This window comes from Heterocephalus glaber, unplaced genomic scaffold (assembly GCF_053883595.1).
Source record: "Heterocephalus glaber isolate CG9 unplaced genomic scaffold, H.glaber_assembly_v1.0 deba00001498, whole genome shotgun sequence".
Taxonomy (NCBI): domain Eukaryota; kingdom Metazoa; phylum Chordata; class Mammalia; order Rodentia; family Bathyergidae; genus Heterocephalus; species Heterocephalus glaber.
Genome location: NW_028258321.1, coordinates 3,751,373 through 3,771,681, shown reverse-complemented (window position 1 = coordinate 3,771,681; position 20,309 = coordinate 3,751,373). Strand labels below are relative to the sequence as shown.

General features: G+C 45.2%; 1 protein-coding gene across 1 annotated transcript in view; it reads left to right on the top strand.

Annotated features, from left to right (window-relative positions):
- The window catches only part of Sorcs3 (sortilin related VPS10 domain containing receptor 3), a 568,351-nt gene that overhangs the window by 397,610 nt on the left and 150,432 nt on the right, over positions 1-20,309 (top strand). Inside the window, exon 6 of the mRNA XM_004866511.3 lies at positions 14,110-14,174. Within this exon, the coding sequence (XP_004866568.2) occupies positions 14,110-14,174 (65 nt within the window). The remainder of the gene's footprint in view (positions 1-14,109; positions 14,175-20,309) is intronic.

Genomic DNA, 20,309 nt, shown 5'->3' with positions numbered 1-20,309 from the left:
CTTGGTGGCACAGGGTGTTCAGTGACTGGCACCTGCAGCACAGGAATGGTTAATGTCGGTTTGTTTTGCTGCTCCTACCAAGATGCCCTCCCTTATTATTGATAGAGAACGTTCATTCACTCAATTGCTTTACTTTGGTTCCTGTTGGCTAAGAGCCTGGGAATTTCCATGATCTGCTGATTGTTGATTCTGGAGCTCAGAATCCAGGAGCAAGGGCAAGCCAGTGTGGGAGACTGTCTTAGGTCCTGGGGCAAGAAGAGGTGCAGGCATGTGGGTGAGAAGCCCCAGGCCAAGGGACATGGAAACCAGAGAGAGAAGTACTGCAAGGGGAGCTAAGGTCAGGGCTTGGGGTGGGGTGGGCATCAGAGAGGCATGATGCATGCAACAGTTTGTCCCCAGGCTGTCCCTAAAGGATTTGTTTGAGGGAGCAGGGAACCATGCACTTTTATTTTCTCCCTCTCAATGCCTTGTGTTTTCAGGATGTTCTTTGACCTGAGTGTGTAACTGAGAAGCCAAGAATGCTGTGTTGAGGTTAAGCTGTAGATTCATCTGAATCATCCTGCCTCTCTCTGCTACGTGAGAGAGACTGGGAAAGTAACCATAGGGATCTCTTGTTTTGCATTTTCAATTTATGGGCACTGTATATTTCATAGGCTCCTTCTTAGGATTAACTGATATAAAAGAATAAGGTGTTTGGCTCGTGGTTGCTGCTTTCTTCTCCTCACTCCTTCTTTTCCTAGTGGAAAAGCTTCCAGCTTGCAAGTACATCTCAGGATGCAATCTGGGGCCAAGTGTGTCTGACCTGGTTTGAATGGGGAGCTGCCAGTTAGGAGGTGCAGTGGCTAAAGACAAGTTATCCCGCTTGTCTGAGCCCCTGTTCCCTTATTGGTAAAATGCAGACAAACATCGTAATCCTTTGTAGAAGTTTTGACCTTCTGTCCAAGAATACAGTTGAGTGCCAGGTTGTGGTAGGAAATGGAGTTACCCAGGCAGGTACAGCATGCAAGCCCTCCTTTAAGAAACCTCCAATCCATAGGGGAGGCAGTATTATTTGGGTCACACAAGTTATTATGAGTATTAAATAACATGTTGCACACAAAGCATTATATTACCATGGGGTGACCCGTCAGATACCAGCTACCATGACATTATCACTGGGGATGCAGCGGGGACTGGCTTCGTGGTTACAGCCCGTTCTCTTATATACCTGCTGGTTGTCTTCCAGACCCACTTACACACATGAACACGTATAGCAGATGCTTTCTTTCTAAGCACGTATTCCTACCCCAGCCTGAGTAGCTAGGCTAGTGTGGATTCTGGGCGGGTCATCTACACTGATATAAAGCACCAGAATGCATGCCTACAATAGTCCTGAAGCAGAGACTAGAAAATTCTGATTTTATTCTCTTCAGAGTTGGGATACAATTAAAAATGTTACCACAGTAATTGGCAACATCCATTAACTTGATGAGAATTGCCTGAGGCAGCACATTTTCCCCCTTTTGCACATTATTAGTCTATAAATACACCTGGTTCCTTTCTCTTTCTTCTCTAGAATGTCTACAAAATGTCCTCCCTATCCTCCCCAGCTGGCTCTTTAATGACCTTTGTCTTTTTTAATTAGTTCTCTGATTTCCTCTAGCACTTCTAGTCAGTACCATATAATCCTGCATCTAATTACACGTGGCCTCGTGGCATGTCGGAGAGGTGGCTGTGGACACCCACAATCCTGAGAGTGCTGGGCTCACAGTCAGCAGAGGGTGGACTTTCAGCTCCGCCTTAACTTCCTGGAGGATCATTAGTGACCTCAGCTCTCTGAGCATGCTCTGTGGACTAGGAACAAGGATGTCCACTCCCAAGATTAAGGCCATTAGAATTAGATGGCGGTGTGAACGTGCTCTCCATACTGCCCCTCAACATAACACTGCCTCTCAACATAACGGCTGCTTGTTGACCACTAGCAGCTCCCCCATCTGCCAGTACCTGCTCTGTCCTCTGGTCCTTGATCAGGAGCAGCTGGAGGCAGGGTCCCAGCAGCACCAGGATGTTCAGAGATGCCCTCTTCTGGTGGACACAGGCTCTGCAGCAGCTGAGTGGCCCTCAGCAGTGGGAGACACCTCTTCTCTCTGATGTACTCACTTGGTTGGGATCAGGATGAAGCAGAGCAGGAGGGAGGATTCCTGGCAGTCAGAGCTGTGAGCTGGCAGTGAAATGGGACCTCACACCCTCCTCGACTCCAGGGTTACCAAATCTAAGAGATCAGAGACACCAAGGACCCCGGTCTCCCCATGTTCCCTAGCTTTGTCAGATTACATCTTCCCTACTTTATCACCCTCTGCACCCCTGGCCTCCTGATACTATCTCACTGCTCTTTATGCTGGACACACAGGAAGATCATGGGGGATACTTGCTGGGGAGCCACAGGCCTGCAGTGGTGCCCTCAGGACTCTGGCCCCAGACCTATGTGCATCTGTTTTATTCACTTTGGAAGACCCAGCCCTCTGTGGACTCCCACCTCACTCTGCAGAATGCCCCCTCTCAAAGCGCAGGCCAGCGTCTGCCCCACAGAGCTGCCCCTGCTTCCCTCGAAGCATCGAGTGTGCTAGAACCTGCCTTTAATCATTGTGTCATACTCTCTTCCTGATTTTCTTTTTGGTCCTGAGCCACAGTAGGTACCAGTACCTGTGTGTGTGATGAATGTTTTGCTTGATGGTGGATCTGCCTAAAATCGCCTGGGTATTGTAATGGTGGGGATGGTAGAAAGATGTCCCTTCCCAATCTGAGTTATATAGAAATTTATGCCAATAAAAGTGCTTCTCTTGGTTCTTCTTACATGGAAGAGTTTAGTACATTTCAGTGAGCACTGATTCTGTCCTGAGTTAGTGTTCTTATTCTTTGACTTCATCCCCCCTAAGTGGTCACGGATGTTCAGTGAATTGTGGGTATGAAGAGCCACTAAGTGAATGGTGAACTGAGAAGATCTGCACAAACCATTGGTGTTTGGGAGTCACCTGGGTCCCAAGTGTACTATTATAGGCATGTATAATAATTTCTCTCTCTCTTTCTCTCGCTCTCCTTCCCTCCCCCCATATGAATGACAAAAATTTTAAATGCTCAGAGTTTTCTAAATGAACCAGCTTACAATAAAGGTTCTCTTCATATAAATTCATTTCTAATAACATAGAATGAAAAAACTTTCAGAAACAAAAGAATTTGTCCACTGGTGTTAGCAAAATGGCAGGGATGTTATAGAACTTAGTTTGTGGGAACCAATCTAGCCATTCTGGAGATGGTGGCTTTTCATTGGCTAGAAGTTCTTCCTTATTCTGTCTGCGGCATGAGTGATCTCAGAAGGAATGAATGCCTTGACTTCCTAAGCACGTGCCCCTCCCCCACGCCCATCCACGCCCATCCTCACTCATGCCTTGGGTCCTGTCACCCCTCAGTTCTCCCTGACCTTCTGACCCCACATTTTCTTCACACCCAGCCCTGGTCCTCCCTTCTCTAGGAAACCCTTCCTGACCTGGGACACTTTTCTGATGGGACTGCCAGCTCCTTCACACCCCCTGTAGGTGCCAGTCCATAAATGTCTGTTCACGGCACAGTGCAAGCACTGGAGGTGATGATAGAAGTTGAGAGAGGAAGTTCCGAAGCTAACTGGCTAGGAACAAGCAGCATGCCAGTTCTCTACAACCATTCTGCACATGTTGCAAGGCACTGGGTGTGTTTAAGGGGATTAACCGGTCTTCTAGGAGCCACAGAAATCTTTTTAGGCTGTGTCACGTCACATGGTCATAATGGAACTATCAAGCTGCTCCCAGGAACCACTCCAGGCTGTGACCTGCACATATGTAGCCAGCAGATGTACCCTGAGGTAGCTGTTTAGCAACTCACTAAGTGCTCATACACAATAGGTATTCAGTATGCACTGGCCAAGGGATTCCTACTTTCATTCCCAGTAAGTGGTCATTCAGTCGTCTGTTGGCAAATTCTCATAGATTTTTACTGCAGTAGCACGATCTCAGTGACCAAGTTCAGCTCAAAATTACAACAGCTAGCAAGTAACACAGTATTAGCTGTAGTTCCCTGAGAGTCATCAGCTGAGTTGAAATTTGTGTTATGATTTGTCCTGAAAATATTTTATGTGGCTACTGGGTTTGATTACAGCCATCAAGGACTTGAAAGGGTATTAGATTAAATTACACCATCTAGTTTCTTTCCTTTTCCAACTGCCCTGGTATAAATTATATTTGTGGCCCCCTGTAAACCTGTATCTTTTTATATAATTTAAATAAAAGTTGCATGCAAAATACTTAGTCTAACCCATGAGATGTACTCTGCTATTTTCTATTTGTTTTTTTCTATTTTATGAAAAAATTGAATTTTGATCCAGTAAATATATTTCATACCTCACCGAAAGGTTACAGCCTATAACTCAGAAAACACTAATGTGGTCAGTGGTCCTTTGCCGGGAGAACAAGAAGGCCGAAGGAACAATAGCTATTCAGGTGTCCCTGGTCAGGCCCTGTATCTGCTGAGGAACTTTGCAGGGTGGGTTGGTGTTATGATGACTCAGATTTCAAAAAGGTAACTTAATTATGATTGAGAGCGAATGAGAATTATTAGGATTCAGGAAAAGAAGTGTAGTTAGACCTTGGGAAGAATCCTGTCCCAGAACCCCTAGTGTGCTCTCCTTTTGTTTCTTCTCTCTGGTTCGTCCCCCTGGCAGACCAGCCTCAATATCCAGGGCAGTTTGCCCTAGTCTCATGCCACAATTCTTCAAAGCCATCCTGAAGTCCAGGGAATGAATCTCTTTGATCCAGCGTGGGTGGGGATCTAGCTCTGACCTCCTCAGCTGCAGACTCGGGCTGGGTCCACACAGTTCAGACATGGGAAAGGGGCCTGCGATGTGCAGCTAGCAGGCCGTTGACAGAGCTGAGGGAATACTCGTGATTTGGAAGGAGGACTCTGAACGTGCCGATGGAGGAGCCGGATCCAGCTGAGCTTGGTGAGGTCCCTGAGGTTCTTCCACTCTGCCCGTGTTTGCATGGGATGACATGTTCGTCCAGCAAATCACAGATGACTGCACCGACAGGCCCAAGATTGCTGTGAGGATAAATGGGGACGGTAGCAGCATAATAATATAAAATGAGGACTTTATTCACTTAATTGCCTAGGGACTAATTAAATGAATGAAATCTGTTTCATCACATGATAGAACTATTCCCAGCATTTATCCTAAACGTACCGCAGAAGTTATTATTTTTCTCATTCATGTGTTTATTCATCTACTCAACAGCTATTCAGTGAATGCAGTGCAAGACACGGGGCTTGGAACTAGCAGAAAATAATTCATAATTTTAATTCATAATTTAATCAGATCTAGAGCCTGTCTTAAAGGACAGGGTCGGGAAGAAAGAGCAAACGTTTAGGTGCCCAATTAACTGACAGTGCAGTGGAGTAAGGTAGTTTCAGCCCGGGGAACCATCTCTTCCCGACCCCTTACTTGTGTCGGGCATTGAGGCAGAAAACCTCCGTTTCCTCCTCTGGAAAAAAAAGAACAAAAAACAGATTATGCTTTGTTGACCTCAAAATTTGCTGAAGGACTAAGTGAGATGGTATATTTAAGTGAATAGTAAAAATCCTGGCACATTGAAGCTATTCATTAAGTGTCATTTGCACTTAAGATCCTGAGCACTTTCACAGTAAGAATTGTGCAGTGGGAAGTGTCAACACACGCCTCCCTAGTTTAAAAGTATTTTACATACATTTAATTTACTTAGTTCTCGTAAAAGTAACTATGAGAGTGGTTTTACAAGAGAGGAAAGCATCTGGGTCCTGGAGAGGCAGAGGAGTTTGGCTGTGATCTCACAGACAGTGAATGAGGAAGCCAAGCCAAGGCCCGGCCCGGTGTCGGAGAGCAGAATCTCTGCTCTTATGTCACCGACACACTGGAAGGGGAGGCCTGTTACCAGCTCCTATTTTATTACAAGCTCTAATAAGTCATTCTCAACTCTGGACATTGTTATCACCAGTGTGTGGCAGGCATGTGGCCCTGGACAGCTAGCAGTGCGGCCCCACAAGATGGTAAATTTTACCGTTATTATGTCATTTTTAGCATCGTTTTTCATGTCTTGATTGCTTGGTGCTCAAGCACAGCATGCAGAGGCCAGGAGGAGACACTGGGCAGGGAGGGCGCTGTTCTGACTCTGCCTTCTGGACCAGACACACAGCAGTGGGATCAAAACTGCGCATCACGTGTTACACGCGAGTGCACAACATAGTGAGCAAAACGCAGCAGTTACCGATCCAGCATTTCAGCCTGCCCACACGCGGTGTGCCCTACAGACAGGCATTTGTTGTAATTGAGAAGACCTTTAAGTGTTCCTATTTATTAGACTCAGATTGTGGTATTTCATAAAATAATAAGTTAGGATTGCTTTGTTTCTGATATACATGGACGGTGCTATACACTGTGTATGTGACCCGACACAATCACTCCTACCCCGCACAGCCCACGCAAGCCAGCTTGTCAGGCACTTGTGACTACACACGGTGGACCCCTGTTCTTCCTGAGGGGCGTGCTCCTAAAAGTGCAAGTCTCCACCACTCACGACATCATCTGTTACTTCTTGAGAATGACAGTTCTTAGGCCCCAGCCCCACCTCCTGAATGAGAAACTCTGAGGGTACGAGCCAACGTGCCTGTTTCAGCAAGCCTGCCGGGAGAGTGTATCACTGCACACCTGAACGAAGGTGAGAGAGGGGTTACCACAAATCAGTTCAGCCGGGACTCCTGTGCATTGCTATCGAATATTTCTAGAAAATCTGCCAAAAAGTTCTAACATCAGGCCTGGGTGAGGAGCTTCCTGGGAAGTAGGTGTTGAGCTAAGCGAGATGCAGGGGCCGTGTACGGTGGGCTGGGATGAACATTCCAGGGAGACAGTTTGAGTGGCGCCTGGGTCATAGAGGCAGCATGTGAATTGGAGGCTCACTGAGGCATAGCGGGGTGATATTAGTCACTAATAATGTATTAGTAATACGTATGTCAAGATAACAGTGAATTTCACATGTCCCACCACGGCACAAGAAAAGATAAGTGAAGTGATAGTGTTAATGAATTTGATTTCAATCATTCCATATTATATACATAGATCAAAACATCACATTGAATCCCATTAATATATACTCATGATTTTCCAATTAAAAATAGTTCTCATTTAAAAGTTTATTTTGTAATTGAAATATCTAGCTAATCAGTAAAGCTTTTGTACTTTGACCTTATCAGCATTTTGCCTTCACTGTGTCTCATAATACCCAATTTTCTTACTTCTAGGGAGCTTTGTGCCCTGGAATTCATAGCCACACAGAGAGGAAAATGCACAGGGCTTGGCCCTGCCATTCTGTGCTGACCGCCAAGTGTGTCATGAAAGAGACTGGGACTGAAGTTCCAGATTGGTTTCTAGGGCCACTTGACACTAACTGGCTGTGTTTCTGGGCGGTTGCAGAAGCTGTTTTCTGATCTGTGCCATGAAGGGCTTGGATGTGATGGGACGTTTCCAGTGTTGCTCCCTCCAGCTCTCCCTGGGACTGTGCAGTCTAGGTAAATGGTCGTGGTTCCTGAGGAGTTCCTGGCTGCCCTCCTTTATGTGGTAGGAAACGACTATTTGCAGAGAGGGTGCAGTTGCTAAGAATAAGCTGGAAGTCTTGTGACCTTGCTGGTGTTCTGACAGTGACTCTGTGAGCCTGTGGCTCTGGGAGCTGAGCTCAGCTTTTCCCTGGAGATTTGGCTATGGCTTCTGGTTTTGGCTTTGCTCAGAATGAGGAAGGGCCCAGTTTTGGAGAATAACCACTGCCCTCCCCTCAGGGTTGCAGATGTCCCTTGTGCTCTTATTGAGCTCACTAACTGTTATTAGATAATGACAATAAATACCCCGAGAGGCACCACTTCACACACTACTCCTCTTCCTCGGCACTCAGGTGAAAAGTCCACAAGCTACACACTCTCTGGGCCTCAGGAAGGGAGCTCTTCGGACCCAAGAGTGCTTAAGACAGGGCCTTATGGAGCTTTTTTCATTCAACAAATATTCCCTCATGATTTACCATGTGCCAAACACAGTAATTGTTATCCAGTAAAAGCTTCTGGGATCAGAGATCATGTCTAGCAGGGAAAACAGGTAACTCCAGTGTTCCCTGCACTGGGGAGGACAGGGTGTTACCGAAGCCCTCATAAAAGATGATTCCCTGAATTTGTGATGCAGGATCTGCCTAGAGAGGGAGAAGTTGCTTAAACTTCTTATCCATGTCTAGAACCATGCGATCATTTCTAGACACTCAGCAGTTGGAGGACTGAGGCAGACAGGAGGGGAGGTTTGCTTATCCTGTCCTTGAATAAAAAAATAATGACAGCCAAAATACAAAAAATTCTTTCCATGTGTGATTTTAAGAGTTTTTACCACTTGGCTCATTTAATCCTCCTAACTGTTTGAAGTACTGTTTATGATCGTCCTATTTTGTAGACGTGGAGACTAAAAATTATTGTTGGATACATGGGCGAAGTGAGATAGGAAGTTTATGTTAAAAGGTCTGATCCTATTCCCTTCTTGAAGAAGACTGGTAAAATCTACAAGAAAAGATGAGTCTTTCCCCAGTCATGCTTATTAGGTTACAGAAAATCCCTGTGGTAGAAGAATTCATGATTGAGAAATTTCCGAGTATTCATAATGGCTGCTTTTATGGATTCATACCTGGCTATAACATCTTAACTGTAATTTGTCCCATTAAGATTTTGTTTTAAAGCCATTTAATTAAGACCAGGCACAGAGCCTAACCAAAGGCACCGTTGATGATTTATTCACATTTTGCATTAAAGATAATACATTCTGATACAGTTTCTCTTTACCAGTTCATATTTTCTAGAAGCTTTCCAGTTCTCTTGCACACAGTTTCCAGGAGATGCTTGGAAATTCACTTTGTTTAGTTACAAACACTAATCACAGGGAACATTGTCTGTCGTGTGGCTGGTTATGCACTAGACACTGCCCCTGGCCAGCTGGTCTACCTTAGCCTTGCTTTAGTCTTGGGAAGGTGAGGACCCCGGATGCTCCAGATGGGAGAGGTGGCAAGGGCATCTTCTAACCTCAGCATACCTAAACAGGATGTCCTCATCCTGTTCCCACTACCCTTGGTGAAGTCAGCCCTGCTTACACATCTCAGCTCCTCCCATACTCACAGACCTCAAGAGTCAAGCCCAAGCCCCAAATTTCCTTTCCTCAACTGTTCTTATATTTCTTTGAAAAAAAAATCCCCACTCAAAACTCAGTACTTTTCCACCATCAGCCCAGTCTCCCTTTCCCTAACTGTCCCTTCTTAGCGATTTTTGCCTGTATGAGTGACCTCCAGATTGTGTGCTCTGAAACCAAAATTCCCCACCGTATTGGGCGTGTATGCAGAGGTGCACGTTTACGCTCCACAGTGCTGCCCAAAGGGACTTAGGTGTGGATGGAGGTGAGGCCACGGGGCACGTTGGTTGGACCCTTGACTCGGGAGAGATGACCCCGTTCAGATCCCGTTCTTCCCCACCATAGGAGGAACAGTGTACAGAAGTTAAACTCCTGCCTGGTTCAAGTCCTAGTTTCCCTGCTTGCCAGCTGTGTGACTTTGGGCAAGTGTTTCAACTTTCACTGTCAGACTGGACTGTGCCTTCTTAAAGTAGGGGAGAAGACTGATTCCTAACTCACAGAGTTGCTGCAAGAATTAAGTGAGATCAGCATTTCAATGTAAAACAGCACCTGACACACATGGTGTTCTCTCAGTATCTGAGAATTGTTGTTACCATGTGGCTTTAGGCAATTACTTAATCTCTTATTTTCCTCTTTTTTGCCAAGGAGGACAAATCAGATGAATGGCACCTTCCTCAATTCTCATTTTGAGGATTAATTAAGATAATGCTTATGAATACCAAATGCCCTGTCTGACACAGAGAGGGTCTCAATACTCATTAGTATTTATCAACATTTCCACAACTTTACCCTCCCCTGCCTCCAGGAGCCCACCAGATCTTGTATTGCTTTGTTTGGTGTATTTGTGTGCACATTCTTTTTTTTTTTTTGGTACCAGGGATCGAACTCGGGACCTTGCACTTTCAAGGCAGGCAGCGGAACCACTGAGCTAAATCTCCAGCCCTATGTGTGTACATTCTTTATGTTATGTTCCCAGAACTGGGGAGTTGGGGCTTTAAGATGAAGGGTCAGATTGCTTCCATGTCATCAGTGTCAGATAGGTGAGTGAGGGCCCAGAGCAGCAGTAAGTAGTTCATGGGCTTCTCAGCCATGCTAGTTCTCCAGCTTAGGGGAAGTTTGGTTTCTGAGTGCTTTTACTTACTGCCTTGTTAGCAGGGACAGAATAGCACCCAGGCAGCGACTGAGTATGTCCAGGTAAGGCAGCAGCTCTCCACTGGGAGTAATTTTTGACCTCAACAGGAGATAGGTAGCAGTGTCTGCAGACATTTTTCCTTGTCATAACTGCAAGGATGTTACTATATCTAGTAGAAGCTGGGGTTGCTGCTAAATACTCTGCAGTGCATTGGCCATCTCCCATAGCTAAGAATTATCTGCCAAAAATGTCCACAGAGCTAATGTCAGGAAAACAGAAGTGAATGCTGCAGAAAGTGGGCAGTGGCCTCTCTCCATACTGGCTGAGGGCCTGAGGGCAAGCAACTCAAAGTGTGGCGAAGAATATTCTCCTTTCCTGGATTCCCAAGTTATTTTTCTCTACCTCTGCCAGCTTAATCTCCTCCCTCACTGCCCCAAGGACAGAGCAGCTTTGAATTTTCTTATCCTTATCTTGCAATCCAGAGCAGTGCCTAATCCTGAGCTATGTGCTGTGGCAGATCCAGGAGAGAGATAATTCTGGTCCCTACCCTTAGGGAGCTTCTGTCTGATAGCTGTGCGTTAACAGGAGTCATTCTGTTTGTAACAGATCAGGTACTTGCACAAATACACACCCAGGCACCCCATGGGCTTGGCTGCACGAGCAGGCTGCACAACTGGAATCAGACGGGAAGTGAATGGATTCAATTACGAACACCTGGAGTTGTGTCCAGCTGTCTATCAGTTGGTGTGAATCTCTGGATTCAGGGTGGTGTGGTTGTGTGTAGGTACAAGTGTGCACATGCACTGTTACCATGTCTGCTTCTTTCTGTATTTGTCTGTATGCTTCTGTTTCTCTCTCTGAGTGTCTCTGTCTCTGTCTGCCTGTTGGTCTCCTTTTTTCTTTCTCTCTGTCTTTTCTCTTTCTTGATCACTGTCTTCATGTTGCTTCTTTCTCCTTGAGTCTTTGTTACACTGTCAATTGTTTGGTTGTTTGTTTTTTATCTCTGTATTTCCACATCATTATTTTAGACCTAGTCTTCCTGTTAGACTGGGAACATTTCTCCTGGTGACAAGAGAAGAAATATAATTCTTTCCTCTGAGCTTCAGTTGGAAGAATCCTGAGAAGGTCTTCTAAATTGTCCCAGGATGTCCTAAGGCTAGGATGTCTCATGACCATGCCAGGAGAGGACATCTGGGGGTTCAGAGGGATGGTTGGCTATGACTGACCAGCCAGCCTCGCAAAAAACACATGGCTTGAGTCACATAGAACAGAACCACATAGGATAGAACAGGAAAAAGATACTAAGTGGAGCAAAACCACAGTTGCCCGCGAGACAATACTAACTCAAGAGAAAGAAAGGTCCTAATCAAAGTGTAAAAGCTGGAGAATGTATGCTCAGGATTCTGAGTTCACCAGAACTGTGAAGCAGAGTTTACCGTGAGCTCTAGTGACTAGGGAAGGCTCACAGGGAGACTTGATTCTTAGTTTCAGCCTTGAAGATGTTAGATCTTGGACAGATGGAAGGACAGGAGCATGCCTAGATAAGAGCATGGCTTCTCGGCTGGTTTATTGGTGTGCTTGCCTTGTTATCAGCTCCTGAGAACTAAGGGGTTTCTTCCTTTTTAATAGAGCATAGCATCTGATGACCACAGTCAGGCTTAGTCATTATGGTTCCAGTCGTGAGTGCTACACTACTGATGATGGTGGAGAGAGGTTGTAGGAACAGCTGAGAAGCTGCTCATCTGGGGAGAGTACTGTCTTGCTCCTAAAAAGCAGACAGGCTGCTGAGCAGAGGAGGTGTCAGTGTAGGACCTCTGGTGCCCTCAGTGCTCTGTGTGTCTGACACCAAGTGAGTTTTACGTTGAAATTTGACCTCACCACAGATGGATTTGGTTATTACATTAACAAACATATAGGGGGCACAAGATATGCACTAGAAACATAAGTGCCATTGGTTGAAAAACAAGTAAAATAAGGTCCTACTTCCTTATCATTTATGTCTAAGTAGGAAAGACCAAGGAGCATGATTGATCCATGCAAAGCTGTAGTTCTCAAACTTGGCTGCACAGCTGGGAGCTTAAAAAATGTTGATGCCATGGTCCCATCCTCTTAGATGCTGCCTCAATTGGTCTAGGAGGGGCCTGGGCATCTGTGTATCTCATAGTTCCTCCAGTGGTTCTCATGAAGAGCTATCTTGCAGGACCACTTAGGCAAGGATGCTGAGAGTGGAGGAAGGCTCTTGAGTGAGAGGAGGGAAGGAAGTGCAAATGCAGGGGTGAGGCCAGGAGTCATGGACCGAGGGGTGCGTCTTCAAGCTGGGGCAGGATGTCCTTGAACTTCTAGCCTCGATTCTGTGTGACCTTGGACAAAGGTAACTTCTCCATTTCTCAGTTTCTCCTTCAACCAGATGCAACTAATGACCCCTGCCCTCCTTGCCTTAGGGTTTTGCTGAGGTAAAAAAATAAAAGATAGTGTATCAGTGACCCTTGGGGAATATAAACCAAAACTCATTTATTTGGCTTCTTTCTTAGATAACTGAGGTTTCACCTTTCAAGGCATAATCGTTTTAACAGACAAATGTAATTTTATTTTCTCTAAAATATATCAAACCCAGTTTCTTAGACAGAGAATGCTGGGTGACATTGAACCCCAACTTCCCTTTTCCTATATCTTCAGCCCCTCAGCGTGGATGCAGACCCTGAGCTATGCTATAATGCAGTGACTCCCCAGGGCTTTTGCAAAGTATAGGGATTCATGGTGTGGAAGATTGGGTTTTCAGTTCTTAGGTCTGTTTTTCATCTGTCTTCTATTTCTCTTGCTATGTAGGTATGAGCTGTTGATTCTCAACATTAATCTACTTTTTCATCCTAACTTCCTGTGTCTTACCTAGTTAAAGGCTGGAAAACCAGAAAACCAATCTTAAGATGGTGTTTAAAACAGACTATGAGTGAGAGCTTACCAGAGAGAAAGGACTGCATGTCCACTGTAGTGCACACACGTTTCAATGTGTGTGTTAGCACTTTCAGGTGGGCTTATGGGCCTGACTGGATACCTGAGGCAGGAGAAGGCTGTGTGGACTTTACCTGTGGGGCTCAGAGGTCTGTCAGGATTGTTTGCAGGGATTCTCAGCCTTCCTTCTTCTAGCTATCAGCCAGAGACCTTTTCAACCCAGTTACCAGGAGAATGTCATCTTTGTCAAATCGGGGTTTGAATATTTACTACCAAAAACTATTTGCAAGGAAAGAGGAACAAAGGGCAGATGGGATCAAATCAGGAGGGCAAACACTGAAGCAAACAGAGAGGATAGGGGATAGAGCCCCACAGGAGAGTGCAGAGGGGAACCAGGGATAGAAGTAATCAACAGTGTGGAGACTGCAGAGACAGAGAGAAGACCGTGGAGGAGAGAGAAGCTCTTAGAAGCTACAAATTGTGAAGAAGGGGCAAAAACAGAGGTGTAGAGCAGCATTACTATGGAGTCTGTATTCATTATTTTTTCAGAGTTCTTGACTCACTGACACCATTCTGGGGCTTACACGCTGGGACCTCTGTGGGTGGGGGTTTGTAGGGCCAGCCTCCTGCCAGGGTCGGCAGTGGGATGGCTGTCTTCTGCTGGTCCCCACAGTGCAGGGCAGCCCTGTTTGAGGTAGAGGAGTCCCAAGGAGCTGCAAGCAGTGCTTCCCACATTGCTGCGTGCCATCCCCGTCCATACTGAGCCTGTCTCTCCTTCCCTCCCCAGGTCGGTGGCTGGACTGGACAAGGAGGCGGACCTGGTGCACATGGAGGTGCGCACGGCAGATGGATGTGAGTGCCCCCGGGCCGGCCAGGCCAGAGATCTTCCCGCAGTCTCTCTCCTCCCCAGATCTGCATGTTAATGGCTTGGAAAGATGAAAACCCTGAGCTCCATTACTGTCCTGTCCATCCTTATTTCCCAGAGTGAGGGAAGAGACTTCCTGTCCCAAGAGAGACGTTTCACTAAAATAAACCCTCAGGAATGAATTTTCTGGGGATGTGAGTTAATGTGATGAATTTTGAGGTTCCTGTAGTAATTTCCTTGGCATCTTTGGTGTAATTCGAATGGGGATATCCACAGCTCATTGTGGTGTTTTGCATACACACAGTGAATTGTAAGGGATGCTTGCTTTAAAATATGAGCCCTTTATATGGTCAAGCTTACCACAAAAAGTAACTGTGCAGTTATTTCTAAATGTGTCTATGTATCCATGCAGCAGATATTTAGGGGTGGCCTACTGTGTGCCAGACCGTGTTCTAGCCCTAGACATACAGCCACAAGCAAGGCTTACATTGCCCATTGTCCCTAAAAACTGGAAACTCTGAGGACTAGAGGTGTAGCTCCCAGCGGGTAGAATATTTGCTTACCCACTGCAAGGCTCTGGGTTCAATCCCAACACTGCAGAAACAAGGCTGTGATCCAATAGTGGAGACTTAAAATTTCAAACGTAGACCTCCTTTGCAACACCTTGTGTAGCTGCTCACACCATACACAAAAATTCGACTGAAGAATCATCATTTTGCACCAATTTAAACATTCATCTCTTCCCAGAATTGATCGTATTTGCGGGGTCTTTGCTATCAAAGGAAAAGGAAAATCAACTTAACATTTGAAAATGTAATTAGCATCTCCTAGATCAAAAATGGAGCCAAATAATGGGAGTGGCCTAGAAGTGCAGCATAACAAGGCTCTGCCTGTGGGGGGTGGGGGGGCAGGGGGTCCCTGGGCTCTGCCTCCCTCTGGCAATAAGACCAGGGACAGAACTTGAACCTCTGCGGGCTGTAACTTCCTCTGTGATCTGAAAATGCTCTCCTTGCCCTGGTCACCTCACAAGGCCCTGTGCTACCCACAGAAGTGAGCTGCTACGGAAAGGATGAAATACACGAATCTTATAAGGAGATTCTGTTTTGATCTGGCTCTTGGAGATGCTGAGTCATTCAGAATATGTTGTGTAAAACTGCAGGTGCTTTCTGCAGGAGAAGCCTGTGTGAGGTGAACCACAGATGCATGCCAGGAGCACACATTTTGGGGATTATGTTTTATTCACTTTAGTTTTATTTTAAAAGAGTTAGAAGGCAATCAGCAATCGTTACTATGTATCTGGCACTCTACCTGTCTCCCTCCCTCCCTTCCATTTCTCTCTTTCTCTCCCTCTTCCTTCTCTTTCTCTCTCATTTATCCCTTGAATAAGTTTAATCTCCAAGGCAGGCAGGTATGGCACTCACCCTTTTTAAATCTATTTCTTTAACAGAAGAGCTATTTGAGATTTAAGAAGATAACGTCACATATGTAAACTCACTGATCATGAAGGTGGGAAATTGTGGGGCCTACCTTTTGGTGCTTAGAAGGAAGCTAAGAGCAGAAGGGAGCTGTCAGGATTTGGAGGAGCTGAGCAGGACAGTTGGAGAAAGTGGCCTTAGAAGGTGACGGGCAGCCACCTCGAGTTGGCTTTGTTTTCTACACCAAGCTTTTAACGCCATACATGTGATGTACGGTGGTCCCAGTAGTTCAGAAACTGCATAGGATGATCTGATGTCCTACCTAGTGTAGGGATACCTTCTCTAAACCTCCCCGGGTCCAGGAGGCTTAAAATATACCCTTCCCTACTGTGGGCACCCTATTCATTTGTTTGTTAAAGTAATGTCTTACATTAAGCTTAAATTTATTTTCTGAATGTTTGAGAATTCTAGTCAAAATTAGCATAAGGCCTATGATGTAGGACTGATGTGAAATTTTATGCGATTAAAAAATGCAAAACACATAAAATACTCCCTGGTCTATTTTTAGAATTCAAGACTTGAAAAAAGCAAGCAGAAATATAACAGGAATAAATATCACTTGCTCTATTTAGGTTAAGGGATAGAGTATATTAGTTCTGTTACATTCTCTAGGTTTTTAAAATCTGTTTTTCGGTAGTTAGAATATTCTCTTAACCTACTGAACTGGTTGTAACCCAGCCTTGTTTGGAAAGTGCACACAGAAAAACTGCATTATTGGAGGGTTATTTTATTTTACAAACCCCTATGAAAGGCACAAGGTCCCTTTGTTTAATACACATAGTGAACACTTCCTTATACCCAGGTCCTCAGACATCCATAACACCTCTAACCTTTGATGGGCATAGAAAGCTACACTGATAGTACGTCTTCATCTCTTTTTTCTGACATGATAGGTTAAATTCAAATTTGTCTAAATTCACACATCTAGTTAGTGATCGGGAAAACATAGGGCAAAAGCTTCTTAACAAACTAGGAACCAAAGGGAACTTTTCCTGATAAAAGGATATCTACAAAGATCTATGATAAATATCATAATTCATGATAAGGTACTGAGAGCAGGGTGAAGCAGAGGCCGTCAGTCTCAGCATTCCTGTCCTTAGCATGCTTAAAGTCTAGACACTTCCAGAAAGCAAGAAAAATGAAATAGAATTGATACAGATTGGCAAAGAAAAATAAAATTTGTTTTCATCGACACGATCATCCATGTAGAAAGTCCATGGAGTCTACACAAAAACTCCTGGAACTAATAAGACAGTTGAGCACTGTGGCAGCATAGATAACAAGTGGGGAAAAATTAACTTCAACCTATGATGTGGACATTATTCAAATTTAATTCAAAATAGATCACAGATGTAAATATAACATATAAAATACTTAAAATTTTAGAAGACAACATAGAAGAAAAACCTCATGACTTTAGACTGACAAAGAAATCAATGTAGATATGACAGTAAGAGTAAAATAGATAAAATAAATAATGGAGACATTGTGCTTCATCAAAGTGTTGGAATATCATTTGCTCTTAAAAATTAACCATTAAAACATTGGAAGAAAATAATTCAAATGGTATACCCATCAAAGAACTGGTAGCCAGAACATATTAAAAACTCCCAAAATATAGCAGTAACAAACTTTTTTTAGAAATGGGGAAATGTTTGAACAGATCATTTAACAAAGAAGATACAGAATGACAGATAACAGCATGAAACACTGCTGACCGTCATTAGGCACGAGGGCAATGTAAATTAAAACCATATGATGTATCACTACACACCAGTGTGGATCGCTGAAATAGTCAAAACTGGCAGTACCAAGAGCTGGGAAGGGTCTGCAGCAAATAAAACTCTCATACACTGTTGGTGGGAACGCAAAACGGTACTGCCCTGTGGAAAAAAAAATCTCATAATTCCACATAGCTACATACACTGAGTGGTTTGTCTGTCCCATTCCTACATATTTATCCTGAGAAATGAAAATTTCTTTTCCTGAGGAAAGCCTCTATGCAATTAATTATCTGTAACAAATGTATTAATGATCACCAGAAACTGGAAACAGCCTAATTATCCTTTAGTGATGAATTGATTAACAAGCCGTGGTTCAACTATAAACTATAATACTACTCAGGAGTATTGATATTTGCAACATCGCAGATGAATTTCAAAGGCAGGATGCTTAGTGAAATATGCTCGTCTCAAAAGCTTCCATGCTGCATAATTCCATTAATACGATCTTATGGGAAAGACAGCCTATAGAGATGAAGCATGTATTCATGGTTCCCAGGGTGGGGAATTATTTGAGAAAATTTATTTTAACATGGTGCCACTGTTCTGTAATCTGGTTGTGGTGGCGGTCATAGAAATCTATTTATTGCTTTAAATATATAGCCACATGTGCCAAAAAATTCATTGTGTATACATCTGGAAACATTAATTCCATATTTAAAACAGTACTAAGTTAAATTCTATAGTGAAAAAAACTGGAAGGCAGAATTCCTGGTTTCTGATTCTATAGCAGCACATCCTACACTTTCCCATTCACTCACTCATTCATTCATACACCTACATCTTATTTTATCCAATCAGTATTTATTTAAGATGTCCATATGGGGCCCTGAAGGGGAGGGCAGGAATGTGTAGCACCCCATCATCCAGGAGCTCGGAGTTGTGCTGGGGAGATGGACAAGTATTCAGATGGTTTGCGCACAGTTCCACAAGGACTTTCATAAAGCTGGGCATAGATTACACTGGATCCTAAAGGAGGCCGTGAGCAGGAACCTGAGTAACTTGGAGGAGGCCTCTGCAAAAGAAGAAGTGTTTGATTTGTGCTTAAAGGATTAGTAGGAGTTTATCAGGGCGTTCCGGATAGAGAAGAAACTGGCCAGTTCCCAGAGTCAGGAGCGGTAGTGTGTGCGAGGCTTCAGGCTGCACACGGGCAGAGTGGAGAGCGGCAGCGCTGGTGGGGGCTGCAGAGGACCCACGAAAGCCTCACAGGTGGCTTCCTGAGCCTCGGCCCATGCTGTCCCCCACACACCGCATCCACACTTTCACCTGCTCCTAATGATAACGCTTCCCAATTCAACTACGACTTCCTTCGCCTGACCCCCGGTAGGGACTCCAGCAGACCGTCTCTGGTCATTTCAAGATCCGTTCCACTTGCCTCTTCTGGTTGCCTGGTCACATTTAGCACATAGCAGGTGAAAAACCAGCCCCCATTCTAGCCCATCGAGAACCCAGCCTCAAAGTCTGGAGCATGAGGCAGCTTTGCTGTCTTCTTGTCCTCCTCCCCGTCCTGCTCCACTTCTCTTCATTCCAGAATGGCTCTGAGCCGGAGAGGAAGCTGCTTGTCATGTGTCCTCCTGGGAGTACGGTGGTGGCACAGATCGGGGCACTGTGTGAGCAAGCCGTGAGGTCTGCAGACTCGGCGGCTGGGGTCTCAGGACTGTCACGGCCAGAGGGGCTTAGCTGTGTCCCCAGACCCACGCCCGGTCTGACTCTGCCTGCACTATCTGCCCCAACAGAGAGGCTGTGCAGTTCAGGGAGCAGCTAAACCTATCCGGATCCTTTTCCCTCCTGGTAAACTGCAGCAGATGGATGATCCGTTCATTCATTTATTCACTGAACAGAAAGAAGATAGTCTCACAAAAGGACAATCAAATGTTCTATGTGTTTCCTAGGACAAGGTAGGGCTGCTGGCATCCATGCAAACATCAGTACAGAAACTGGTGTTTCGCCTATATTTGTTCATCCACTCCTATTTCATTCCACTACAGTGCAATGCTTTCCAGCTGTGGAAAACAGGTGGTTCTCAGACCGAGTATTATAATCATCTGGGGAACTTGTACACACACACACACACACACACACACACACACACACCCCACAAATAAATTAATGGAGAAGTTATAGGGATAGGTCCTGGAAGTTCTCCCACTGTAAAACTACCCGGTGAGTCTGAAGTGCCTGCAGGGTTGAGAAGCACTGCCCCCGATCTGAGCTTCTCCAGCCTGAGCATGCTCCTGCAGCGTCCGGGCAGCTTGTGAGGCCATGGGCCCTCCTTCTGGCAAGCTCCTGGGCGCTGTGTCTGGTCCAGGGACTCCGCATGGTTCATCACTCCCCTGTCAGGGACACACTGGAGACTAGGACGTCCCACTGTAGGAGTCCACAGGTGGATGGGATGGCAGATCACTGCTGCAACATAACCTGCCAAGAGACTTTGACCTAAGTCTCAGGAGCAACGTGCCGTGAAGCTGAAAGGAGAGGTTGTCACTGCTGAGGAGAGAAAGCAGGCTACCCAGGAAAGGCCATGGCTAGGCTGTAGCTGGTAGGACCCACTGGGTTCTTCTGAGGGGGTGGTGGAGACAGTGGAAGGATTATGCTGGAGCCATGGTGTCCAGTCCAGTGGCTGTAGTCAGCGTAGCTATGGAGTCCTTGCCAGGCGCCGCCCAAACTAATGTGTGCTTTATGTGAAAAATAGGCACCAGGCTTTCCAGACGTACTATGACTAGAAGCATGAAAAATAGTGCATTAATGAATCTGATGTGATGGCATAACGAAAAGGGTTACGTTGTGGTGTATGTAGGGCTAAGTGAACCGTAGTACAAGGAATTTCACCCTTCTATTTACTTTTTAAATGCGACTACTGGAAAAT